A 12993-nucleotide genomic window follows, 5' to 3' on the forward strand; every position below is an offset into this window, starting at 1 on the left:
TAGGATGAACATTTTATTTTATTTTTAAATGCACTTTTAAGTCACATTATACCAGAAACCTTTTCCAACACAGTTCAGACATCAATTCCAACAATTAACTAAAGAGGAAAATATATCACATTTCATGATGAGTAAACTACAGAAATTCTTTAACAACTGTTCACAAGATCCTAGAACTGAACGATTGTACTTTTAGTGCATATATGAGTTATAGGCCATGTTATTTGTAATGGCTTATACAGGTATTTTTTTTAAAAAAAATAGCCCATCAGTAACTAAACCAATGGTAGAGCAATTGTTGCATTTTAAAGCATGCTCTTATTTCTTTCTCATCAATTAATTTAACAGTTGATCAATATTTTAAATGTCCTTTTTTGAGGCAACAAATTACAAGTCATGGATGAAGCAAATTATGGGCGTTTCCAGGTAAAAATGAGGGGATGAGGAGTTGCTACTTTGATCTTTTGTTATACTATTGAAAGCTATTTTCTCAAAACAGATAAAACTATGGCCGTTTTAACCCAAATAAAATCAAAAGTAAAGGAGTCATGCAAAATTCCACATATGGATACAAAACAATGAGATATTGAATATTCCTTAAAGTGAAAGGGTGTTAATAGGCTGGTCTTTTATAATGTTTGGAAGTCATGCAAAGCTTCAATCTATCGACCTGTGCAGCAGAGGAGCATACTGAAACAGTCATTTATATCATAAAGGAGATGACAAGTATACACAGTAAAGAGGCTATCAATTCAGCATTAAAGTGCAAAATTCTCACAGCAGATGAGGGGACATTGAGTGTGCCATTTAACCATAGGCAAGAGGTCAAAGTGCTGTTGCAGCACTCTAGATAACATGGTGGTGGGGTGGTTGCCTTGCAGGTGGTTTTCCCCGAACAGTTGGCGGTGCACCCTGCAGTCCAGGAATTTACGGTTTCCTTCTTCAGCTGTGTGATAAACAAACCTTTCTTTAAACTTTGTACATATTGAGATTGAAATGGGCAAATACATGCCCATCTATCTAAAGCAATCAGACAAACCCTTCAAAAATTCTGAATAATCTTGTGTATTTACTCAGGGGATTATTTTGTTTGAAAACTGGTAGTATTTGTTATAATCGCTTTACCTACAGAAAGGGTAGAGGCTATTGAAGATCACTCATAATTTGTAGTCAATCAAATATGAATGTTTTGGGAATGTGAGAGGAAACCACGTCACCTAGACAGAACTAATGCTGAATATAACGGCAGAACATGCAAACTTGGAGTCAAACCAGGAACCTTCTCTCCTGAGGAAACACTACTAAACACTGTACCCCAGTTATGCCGCAATGTTAGCATATGTACATGAATGTTGCAGTAAGAAAATGTTTTGCTTGCTATGTGCAAGCGTGACAAGAATCATCTGATGACAATGTAACAACTAGATTTCACTGGGGGCTGTATTCTGTTGGGAATATTTTCAATTGTGTCCAACCACTCTTTGTCTTTTTCAGTTCTTACCTGGCAGTGTGGCTGTGAGGCAGAGCAACTCTGTAGTAGCACAAAATCTGCATAGCAGGTGGCCCCACTACATGTACCAGTATGGCATTTATTTAACTGTAAAAAAAATCCATACAGAATAAGTGATCAAATTTTCATACAATCTATTAGTTAATAGATCTTATAGTTATAAGAGAATAAGAGGAATTAAAAAAAGGATCAAAGTAATGAAATTAATAAAGTCAAATAACAACTCCACTCTCTGGGTGGATCTCACATATTGTGTGAAATCTTTACTTACATTATCTATGATGGGTGTTGTACCGGGGCTAGCGGGTGTAGTGTCTGGAGTTTTTGTTGTTACCATCACTATAATAATTTAATAGAAAAAAAAGATTATAAAAACAAATAAAAACACCTGAAGGTATTGTGACAAGTTCAAGACTAAAGTGAGATCCAAGAAATAACTCGAGCATTTGTTCACCTGTGCTTGGTCCCAGCATCATAGATACAAATGTGTCATTGAGACAGCCAGTAGAATTGCAGCAGCTTACAGAACAATTGGCCTGAGAGGTGTTGACGCAGTTGTTAGCACAGGCAGCACTGCAGTTAACTGTGTAGCCCATGTCCAGTCTTATCAGCTGATGTGTTGCAGAATGACACATTAAATTATACTGTGTCATAGAGGCAATGCAATTATGAAGAAATTGGAACATACATGACTCTTAATAATTTATAAGCTAAATGGAATGCAAAAACTTACATATCGGTGCATGCACCTCTATTATTGATTGTCATATATGATGGTCATTTTCCTCCTACCTCACAATAAGCAGCAGCTGTACATGTAGTGGCATTCTCATTGGTGTACATTTTGTAGCAATCTGAGTAATTACAGGTGAATGCAGGACAGGATATCTGTGTTTAAGAGACAGAAATGATGCAAAATGAAGAGGTCAAGCTAGAACAGGTGAGCTAAGAGAAATAAGGAAACACCACCACATACATCTCTGTAATTAGTTACATTTTTCATGCTCGTTGACCCATTTGATGCTGTGGCCGAATTTGTCACAGGCAAGACACCTGCAGAAAAAAATCTCATAATCCATAAATGGGAAAAAATTATGAGGAAATAAATCTTCAAAAAAATATAAAAACTTCATACTAGTGGAGTTCTGAGAATTGGTGGACATCATTAATGTTGGAACTGAGGAAGATGAACTATTTCCAACTGAGCCATTGGACATAGATGTGGTGGTGAAACTAACTGTTGAAGGAGACAAGATGTATTATAAATTAGTGATTTAATGAAGTTATTTAATGCTTGGTAGTACTAGTACTGAGGATGTAGTAGTGGACAGTGCAATGGTGCTGAACTTCTAAATCTTGCAGGAGGGTGGGTGGACATAATTTCTGTACCTACAGAGATGGTAGTGCCTGAGGTGGACTGGGATTTAATAGCTGATGATGTGCGTGCTGGATTGGTTGTAGTGGACTGAGTGGTTGCTGTGCTTGCGAAGTTGGTAGAAGCTGCAAAGAACTGGGTGGTGGCTGATGATGGGCCTCCAGAGGCAGTAGTGGTTGTGGGGGTCTGTAGAGCTGCCACACTGGATGAATTAGTCATGGCAGTAGTAGAGTTGGGGGTAGGTGCTGTGCCTGTAGGAGTCAAAGTGGTTGTGAGGGGCAAGGTGGTAGCAGTGGATGATGATCCTCCAGAGGATTTTATGGACGTTAAAGATTGGGTAGTGATGATGGATGCAGCACCTCCAGTCCTGGGTGTGGTTGTGAGTGACTGGTTTGAGCTGCTGGTGGCTGTTGTGTCTGTGAGGGATACTATGTTGCCAGTTGTTGTAGGAGACGGGTCAGTGATTGACGCTGTTATTCCAGAGGTGGTTGAAACCAGGGTGACATTGGCCGTACCTGCTGTGGGGGTGACGCCAGCCATTGATTCATTACCCATTGTGTACGAATTGGATGTGGATACAGTCTGGCCCGACACTAATATTGATGTCAGGAGTATTCCCAGTAGGAGTAGGTTCAAGATACCAATGTTGCCTGGAATAATTGTAAAAAAACAAACAAACCCAAAAAACAAGATTTTAACAGACATGCTAAATTAGGTTGGCTTGCCATCAAATGTTCTCAAAGAAGCTGTTATCTCTTAACTAGTGGTACTTTTTGTAGCATTAATGCAAATTACTTAATAAAGTAAAGGGTTTTTAATAAACAACATTACATCCTGGTTTGTAAGCAACTAAAGCTTTAATAAAAGTTGTTACTATAACCAAGACACACTTTAACTCCCAGTTTGAGGGTTCCAGACACAAGCAACATCTTCAGCAATAACTATTACCAACCCTACCATTGTTGCAGAAGTTTCTAAATACTTCACACTGTATAGTACTGATCACTAAGCTTTGTGTGTACCATCACACTGGATTTTATATCAATAAAGTTATATTAAATATGCCTATAGATGCCAGATTTACTGTGGGTGTGTGACTCCATAACATTTAGAAGGGTTTTTATGAATTTGTACTCTCATGATTGTAAACATTTGACCATTTGCAGTATTTTTAGAGGTGCAAACATGGTGAAAATAAATTTTCATTTTACCTGTATTTTTTATTGAAGTCAGAGAGGCCATTTTCATACAGGTACAAGGGATGATCTTTGTTTTGTCCGTGATGGTCTGATGAAGAAAAGAACAAATGGCCTCAGAAAAGATAGGGATGTACACAATTGTTTAGTCACACTACAATGTGCCTAAATTAGAGCTGTGCTCATTCATCATAACCAACTTAGGAAGTTTTCTTTTCTTTTTTTTTTTTTTTAGAGCTGTGAGAGCTCATTTTTTCTCCTTTTTACAACCAAATAACTGTTCTGCAAAAGCTGTAGTTAAGGCTTCACTTCCACACATTAATAGCAACTACTTAGAATCACAGCCATTATTTAAATCATTGTTCATGGTCAACACACAGTGAAAGCAGTGCTTCTAAAAGTATCACAAGTGCATCTCTTGTAGTGGTTATATTCACCAAGCATAATTAAAGTGTTTGTTCCTTCTCAAAACCCCATTGGGACAACTTAAGTGTGGAATGGCTTGTTTTCCTACCCTCTCCCTTGGATCTCTTACTCCTTTGGGCACTGCACCCTGGAAACTGAGTGACAACAGTGGCCATTTTGAGTTTTTTCTTGAAAAGGCACGATTGATTTAGAGAAAACAATGAAAAAATTACTTGTTTTATATGTAGAGTGTGTTTGGGGGCTAAATCCTCAGACAGGATATCATATTTGCTGTCATTCAATTATTTCATCATATTGTATGAATGACTCATGAATAAAGCGTCAAAACCTAAAACTCTCTGCGATGAACACATCAACCTTTCTTCAGAATTAGCATGCAGATGTCAGGCATTTCCCAAATGTTTAATTCCAAGAGATAAATTGGGCAATTTTGCTCATAAGATGACCATGTAAAGCTACTATTAACATGTTTGTACATTTTGACAAATACTTTGAAAAATTGACAGCTATGTAATATATAGTTAGGTACACAACTTTAGCCATTGTAAGGTTTTAATAACTTTTGTTCTTGTAACCAGAATGATTAACTTACAGATAAATGTGGCTGGAACATAAACAGGGATTTTTACAATAGCTAATCAGTAAAAGCACATTTTCTACCAACATCCTTTTCAATAAATTAATCAATGTTAATCATAATAATTGATCTTCCAAGATTACAAACCTCATAGAATCAATTTTGTGTCTACTCACCTTTGCTACTCTTTTTCTGTCAGCTGCAGATGAAGTGAATGGTCTCCCTCGCAATGTGGCTTTCTCTTTGTCACTGTGTCACCTCCCCCTGCTGTTGCCTCTTGACAACAGTAGCAGTAGCGGCAGACGTAACAGACTCTCACCTCTACCGCTTTACCAAATCAAGAAGAGAATACCAGCTTCCTGTTGCTGGGTGGGTCTAAAGATGCTTCAGAACGAATGTGTTGATTTGAGGAAAAAAAACCATTTTATACTAAATTTAATATCATGTCCGTACTGTAGATAATGTCAATACTATCCCACTATTTGACTGGTTATGTCTTCTTAATCCAAACAGGTTAATCTGAATAGTGCAAAAGAACTTTTCAGTGTTTGCAAAACTTCAGTTTAGTCAGTGTTTCAAAATATAATTTTTCAGTGGTTTACTGTGAGTCTTGTTTAAAAAAAAACAATATTAGATTATATCCAAGTTACAGCAATTAAAGATTCAGGAAAATAACTCAGTGGATTAAGCTTTTGTTAAGCCTGTAAGAGTACAGGTGAAATTTCAGTCTTCTGAATGGTGATTGTATAGGGAACTTTCTAGTTTCAGTTGAACACAATATGAAATCAGACTCCTGTCGAGGCCATAAAGACCCTGTAGACTACAATTAGCTCTTTGTTGTCAAAAGAAGGTAGAATTTTTGGACACAGAACAAAGGCTCTTCCTCATTTTATTCAGTGCACCTGCAAAAAACACACAGAGGTATTGTCATTCGTGCATGATTTGTTTAAAGGGACTGGAGACTGACGTCATTTCAAAATAATATTTCACAATCAATAAATGAACCAAAAAAGAGGTTATTCGTATATTACTTTGTATGGAATATTCCTTCACAATGTTATCGTTGCTTGTTTTTTGTCCTAAATCATGACAGCTCAAATTATTCATCTGTGAAATTGCCTTGACTTGATTTGCATCTGTACAAGGGGGTACACAGTATGAAGGGCAGAAAATAGATGTACACATGTTAACACACTGTATTGCTTTAGAGATCTCAAAAACTGTGCTGTCTTTTTGCATATTTAGAAATTAGAAAAACCCCTACATAACTTATTTCCATCCATGTGAATAATATTGCATAGTACAATAGGCTACAAACATTGCCACGATACCAAGACTTAATAGTCAAATGTTTGCTGCTGAGATGCTTATATAACTTGCACATCATTGTTTGTCTAAAACTATAAATGTACTTTTTTCTCCTATCGTTATTTTTCTTAAAGCACTGCATATGTGGAATATGCCCTGGGCCAGACAGTAGACAAAAGCAGCACATATGATTAATGTTTGTATTGTAAGGCAGATGTGTTCTCATGTTTCCATAAAATGCCCTGCTTGCTTTTAAACTCAATTTATTTTACAGTGCCAGTGTTTTGATTTGGCAAATATTTATTATTTAAGTAGTTTGATTTTTCTATAAAAAAAACCTTCAGCTTAAATGGTGCCTGCTGTTGAACCAGCATTTAACATTAGCCACCACTTCTAGTCCAACTGTCTTGTTCATACCACAAACCTCAGAACCAGGAATATATGACTGTGCTAATGATTTGTATGAACTCAACCTTTCTTCAGACACACACATACATGTGTAAATGACAAACTCACTTCGTCTATCGCAATCTCTTACACTGTGACACTATGGTCCCATATGGGGTAAATGTCCCATGAGTAAATCCTGTAGAATATACAAAATATTTAAATATCCATGATTCCTTCCTTGCTTTGCATTGACATGAGAAAAAAACCAACACAATAAACAAACAGGAATACACAGGTTTCGAGTCTTTCACTAAGCAATTGTAAAATTTGCATAAATGCATTTGTTTTTTAGGCATAAAGACCTCTGGCATTAATGTTACTGAATGTTTTTCGTAATGGTACATCTGTGACAGCATGTCTGCCTGGTCTGTATATTAGAGTGAAGTCACATTTCTGGCACTCTAAAATCATTCCTTGCAAACTCTTTTTTATTTTTACCTCTTCCAAGGAGGTAATCTGACACGTCTCTAATACGTCTTTGTCTTTCTGTTGGCAAAATCCCTCAAAAAGCTCTGAATAGATTTTTAGTACTACCAAAGGAATTTCCATAAAATGTTTATAACGGGCTAAGAAAGAGCTCATTAAAGCTTTGATCACAAAACAACCTACTATGTTATTAAACATAGTAGATTGGTGCGGTTATTAAGGAGGAGAGAGAGACATGATGACCTCAGAAAAGAAGATAAAAGGCTGACACAAGAAAATTTTGGGCATATTCGACCCATGACGGGAATGAGGATGGTATGCCTAACACATTACAGAAAAACTTCCAGACCTGGGATGTGAACTGGGGACCTTGATCAGACACATCGTGCCTTGGGAGTCCATGGAGGCAAAAGGCATGCTTGACAGAGGGGAGCAGCGAGGGAGCAGCAGAGTGGGAGCTTAGGGGGAGGGAGGGATGAAATGAACTACTTCCGAGAACCAGTCGATCAAAATCAGGATGGTGGTTTGTCCAGCAGATGGGGGAAGCCCGGTAAGAAAACCCATGGTGATGTGTGACCAGAGACGTCTTGGGATTTAGTGTTCTGGGATATTGAAGGCGACCAGAATCATTGCTGGATTAAACAGAGTGTCCGGACAAGGCTTGGTTGACAGCTGAGCTTGTTGGGGTCTAGGATTCCGGGTCTTGTGCTGTTTGTTTCTTCCTACAGGGGGCATGGAGGAGCCGATAATTTGCTATAGCTGGCGCTGCACATATGTCGGTAATCTATATCAAGCCGCCTATTTAAGTATGGAGCACTTGTTGGCGAGTTATCATGCCTATCATGCTCTCCATGCTGCCCTGCTGGTGTGAAGAACGCGCAGGACCTGACTCCCATGTTGGCCCCGTGCTGGAGCTCTCTGTGCGCCCTGGAAGACTGGACGAGTGCTTCCCCTGCGGTCCAGGAGGACTGCCAAATTAATCTTTTAATAAAGACTTACTTTTTGGACATTATTTCACTGCGTTTTTGCCTGCTTTGGGGTACAGGAGAAAACCGAGCCATTCATCACAGAGCTGTGATGAATGGCTCGGTTTTCTCCTGGTTTTCCCACCATCACAGAGCTGTGATGAATGGCCTCATTGGACATCGGAGTTGGTTATTGTTGACCAGGTTTTGGTTCTGCTACTGCGATGAATTAATCACCATAGCCGATTGGGGGTCCTGGACTGAACGCCCCAGGAATATGTCTACTTCACGTCTAATTCATATTACTCCTGTCATTGTGAACGTGTATTGGGTCCTAATTGAGGTGTGTTATGTCCTTCTTGGAGGAATGGATTATGACTGATTCCTCCTTCTGCACCTTGAAGGGTGTTAGTCATAGAACTATGTGGTGTGGGTGCAGGTGATTCCTGCGCAGGTACATTTACCATTCTGTGTGTTTGCCCAGAGACACCCATCTCGTCATCTTCAGGTCTTACATAGGCAGTTAACGACGGGTATATATAGAAGGTCTAAAATAAGGTGGTGGTCCTTCCTTCACTTTTTCTTTTAATTTCTTGCCTTTATTGTGACCTTCTCGTCTTTTAACAGACTCATTCTACCAGACTTTGGCACAATAGAGACCATATTTATCCTCTATTTTGGGCTCAGATTCTGCCTTTTCTTTTAGTTCTTTCATCAGGACCCTGAATTTGTCTGGTTTATCCCATTGTCCATCAAATCCAAATATATCATGCCATATATTGACCAAATTTAATGACCCTGGATACCTTTGTTCCATGTATCTACAACATGGAGGGATTTCAAACTGGTCTCTTGCCTGTCCTTGTCCCATTCTGAGTAATGTGAGTTCCTACAGGATTTATAATCTCAGACTTCTATACTTCCTTTTAAATCCTTTGTTGGTACTTGTCAGGATTCTACCTCAATAGTGAAGTCGAGGCGCCGCACTTTTTACTTATTTTCTCCGCACCTACTACTTTTGTTTTTGTGTGTTTGGTTTGTTTTCACTTATCTTCATCATGTACGTAAGACTTGTGGAGTTTGCACTGGTGGCTCTACTTGTTTTTTCACTTTTCGATACCGCGTCCAGAGACCCATCGTAGAGCCGCGGCTCGCTTGTTTACAGCAGGGACCAGCTGTTCGCCCTGCGGAGCTCTGCGGCGCTGCCCAAGGAGCGACCCAATGTGCCCCCCTGTCAGGAACCAGATGAGAACCCAAATGCGACACACGAGTGTGGCTGAACACCGCTTTATTGTCGGAATAGTCAGGGAAGGTCGAGATTGGGCAGAAGGCAGACAGAGTTTACAGGGGAGCAGGCTAAACAGAATGGTCAGGAACAGGCAAGGTCGGAACCGGGCAGACAGGCAAACAGTAAAACGCTGGAAAGTCATCGGGAACGAATAACGATCTGGCAGGGAGCAGGTGTGCCTCCGGGGATTAAGAAGAGTGCTCATTAGTGTCCTGATGCACAACAGGTGTGCGAGGCGGTTCACGGGCATGATTGCCCGCAGCTGTGACACCCCCAAGCTGAGGAGGAGGAAACGGGGACGCCGCGCCAGGGTCGAGCGCCGTGCCAGAAGGAGACGCTATCAGTCCGTCCTGCCCTCCATCATCATGGGGAACGTCAGATCTCTCCCCAACAAGATGGACGAGCTGGCGGCGCTGACCCGGCATCAGCGGGAGTACCGGGAGTGCAGCCTGCTGCTGTTCACGGAGACCTGGCTAACCGCGCTAACTCCGGACACGGCCGCACAACTTGATGGATTTAATCTTCTACGGGCAGACAGAAGCAGGGAGAGTGGTAAGAGGAAAGGAGGAGGACTGGCAGTGTTTGTGAACGATAGATGGTGTAACTCTTGGCACATCACTATCAAGGAGCAGCACTGCTGTAAGGACATTGAACTGTTAGCTGTTGGCATGAGGCCTCACTACCTGCTGAGGGAGTTCACACATGCCCTCGCTGTGGTTGTGTACACCCCCCCTCTGCTAACGCTGATGCAGCCTGTGATGTCCTGCTCTCAGCAGTGAGCAGGCTGCAGACACAACACCCTGACGCCCTTCTCCTCATCTCTGGAGACTTCAATCATGCCTCTCCATCATCTTCTCTGCCCAAATTCACCCAGTAGGTCACTTGCCACACCAGGGACAATAAAACACTGGACCTCTTCTATGCCAACACCAAGGAGGCGTACCACTCTCTCCCCTGGGCTGTGCCGACCACAACCTTGTACACCTCCAGCCTGTGTACAAACCTCTTGTGCAGAGGCAGCCTGCTGTCACCCACACAGTGAAGAAATCGTCCGAGGAAGCCGAGGAGGCCCTAAAAGACTGTTTCAACACAACCCTATGGGATGTATTCAGTGACGCCCATGGGGAGGACATTGACAACCTCACCCACTGCATCACGGACTATATTAATTTTTGTGTGGAGAACACCGTACCCACCAGGACTGTATGGAGCTTCCCTAACGGCAAGCCCTGGATCACCCCAGACATAAAGGCCCTCCTGAAGGAGAAGAAGAGGGCTTTTGTGTCTGGAGACTAGGAGGAGCTGAAGACTGTGCAGAGGGAACTGAGGAGGAAGATCAGACATGAGAAGGACAGCTACAGGAGGAAGATGGAAAACCAGCTGCAACAGAACAATATCTGTGGGGTATGGAAGGGACTGAAGACCATCTCGGGCTTCAAGGAGCAGAAGTCCCAACCTGTGGGTGACTGGGGGTGGGCTAACGACCTGAACTTGTTTTTCAATAGATCTGATCAGGTACCCACCCCTCCCCCAACCCAGTCTCCTCTGCTGCTACCTGCTACTGTCTGTGCCTGCAATCGACTGTTCCTCCTGTCCCCCCTCCCACTCTCTCATGACATTCAGCTCGCACATACCTGACACTTCACACTCTGGCCCATACTCTTCCCCCCCACCAACACCTCCCTGCTCCAGCCTGTCCCTCACACCACACCAGGTGAGGATGGCCCTGAAGAAGAACAGGGCCAGGAAAGCGATGGGTCCGGATGGCATCAGCTCCAGGCTCCTGAAGTCCTGCACAGACCAGCTGTGTGGGATCTTCAGTCACATGTTCAACCTGAGCCTGAAGCTGCGGAGAGTGCCACAGCTGTGCAAGACGTCCTGCATCGTCCCAGTGCTGAAGACACCGCATCCTAAGGAGCTCAACAGCTACAAGCCGGTAGCTCTGACGTCTCATCTGATGAAGACGCTGGAGAGACTCATCCTCGCCCACCTGCGCCCACTGGTGAGTTCCTTCATGGACCCATTGCAGTTTGCCTACCAGCCGAGCATCGGGGTGGACGATGCCGTCATCTACCTCCTCCACACCTCCCTCACTCACCTGGAGAAGGCTGGAAGCACTGTGAGGATCATGTTTTTTGATTTCTTCCAGTGCATTCAACACCATCCAGCCCAGACTGCTGGGGGACAAGCTGCAGGTAGCTGGGGTGGATCACCACCTCACAACATGTATTTTGGACTACCTCACACAAAGACCACAGTTTGTGAGGGTGAAGGGCTCCAAGTCAGATCGGCTTCTCTGCAGCACTGGTGTCCTGCAGGGAACAGTTCTGGCTCCTTTCCTGTTCACCCTCTACACCGCGGACTTTTCACAAAGTACGTCTTCATGTCAACTCCAGAAGTTCTCTGACGACTCTGCTGCTGTCGGCCTCATCACTGATGGGGATGATACGGAGTACAGAGGACTTATTCAGGACTTTGTGGACTGGAGCCTGCGGAACAACCTCCAGATCAACGCTGGCAAAACCAAGGAGCTGGTGGTGGATTTCTGCAGGCGTAACAACCCCCTGCCTGCACCAGTGAACATCCTGGGAACGGATGTTGACGTGGTGGAGTCCTACAAGTACCTGGGTGTTCACCTAAACAATAACCTGGACTGGACACACAACACAGACGCCCTTGTCAAGAAGGGCAATAGCAGACTGTTCCTACGCAGGAGGCTGAGATCTTTTGGAGTGCAGGGGCCACTCCTGAGGACTTTCTATGACTCTGTGGTGGGATCAGCCATCTTCTACGGGATTGTCTGCTGGTCCAGTAGCATCACGGACAGGGACAGGAGGAGGATGGACAGACTGGTAAGGAGGGCCAGCTCTGTCCTGGGATGTCCCCTGTACTCGGTGGAGGTGGTGGGAAATGGGAGGATGATGGCTAAGCTGTCATCCATGTTGAACAACACGTCCCACCCCCTACAGGACACCCTGACAGCACTGGGCAGCTCATTCAGTGAGCGGCTGCTCCACCCTCACTGTGTGAAGGAGAGGTATCGCAGATCTTTAGTGCCGGCTGCTGTCAGGCTGCACAACAAACATAATGCCCGCTAGCACAGACTGAATATTATATATTCTGATATGTATATTGTATTCACCCTCTGTACTATGTACAGGTATACAGGGGCCGAGTATCCATTTATCTGGATTACTGTAAATAAACATCCTCTTTGTATATTCCGAATTCTATTCTTTTCTATTTAATTTTTATCTTAATTGTCTCTCTATGCTCTTGCTGTTGTTGCACTGTAAATTTCCCCGTGTGGGACAATAAAGGACCTGAATTTGGATCTAATACTGTTGCTGCCTTACAAGGGACAATTGAGATTATCTCTACCCCTCTCCAGTGGCCTCCATTGATTTATTTGAAGACAGCCAATAGTGCGGCGTACAGATCTATAACAACATTAACTTGCTAAGTTGAGTCA

The 12993-nt window shown here is 42.6% G+C and overlaps 1 protein-coding gene across 6 annotated transcripts in view; it reads right to left on the reverse strand.

Annotated features, from left to right (window-relative positions):
- Positions 1 to 12993, reverse strand: part of LOC130533152 (mucin-5AC) — a 39608-nt gene continuing 26615 nt past the window's right edge. Inside the window, exons 2-12 of one of the 6 annotated variants that reach the window (XM_057046341.1) lie at positions 5261 to 5411; positions 4596 to 4641; positions 4097 to 4172; positions 2900 to 3535; positions 2646 to 2747; positions 2487 to 2563; positions 2303 to 2398; positions 1965 to 2121; positions 1782 to 1849; positions 1502 to 1597; positions 1 to 946 (exon numbers count right to left, since the gene is read on the reverse strand). In XM_057046341.1, coding sequence (XP_056902321.1) covers positions 704 to 946; positions 1502 to 1597; positions 1782 to 1849; positions 1965 to 2121; positions 2303 to 2398; positions 2487 to 2563; positions 2646 to 2747; positions 2900 to 3535; positions 4097 to 4133 — 1512 coding nt within the window. In that variant the 5' untranslated portion in view covers positions 4134 to 4172; positions 4596 to 4641; positions 5261 to 5411 and the 3' untranslated portion in view covers positions 1 to 703. Of the gene's footprint in view, positions 947 to 1501; positions 1598 to 1781; positions 1850 to 1964; positions 2122 to 2302; positions 2399 to 2486; positions 2564 to 2645; positions 2748 to 2899; positions 3536 to 4096; positions 4173 to 4518; positions 5231 to 5260; positions 5412 to 12993 lie in introns of those variants that run through there. The other 5 variants (XM_057046343.1, XM_057046345.1, XM_057046344.1 and 2 more) reach the window with 5 other exon arrangements.

The sequence above is a fragment of the Takifugu flavidus genome, chromosome 10 (assembly GCF_003711565.1).
Source record: "Takifugu flavidus isolate HTHZ2018 chromosome 10, ASM371156v2, whole genome shotgun sequence".
In the NCBI taxonomy this organism is placed as follows: domain Eukaryota; kingdom Metazoa; phylum Chordata; class Actinopteri; order Tetraodontiformes; family Tetraodontidae; genus Takifugu; species Takifugu flavidus.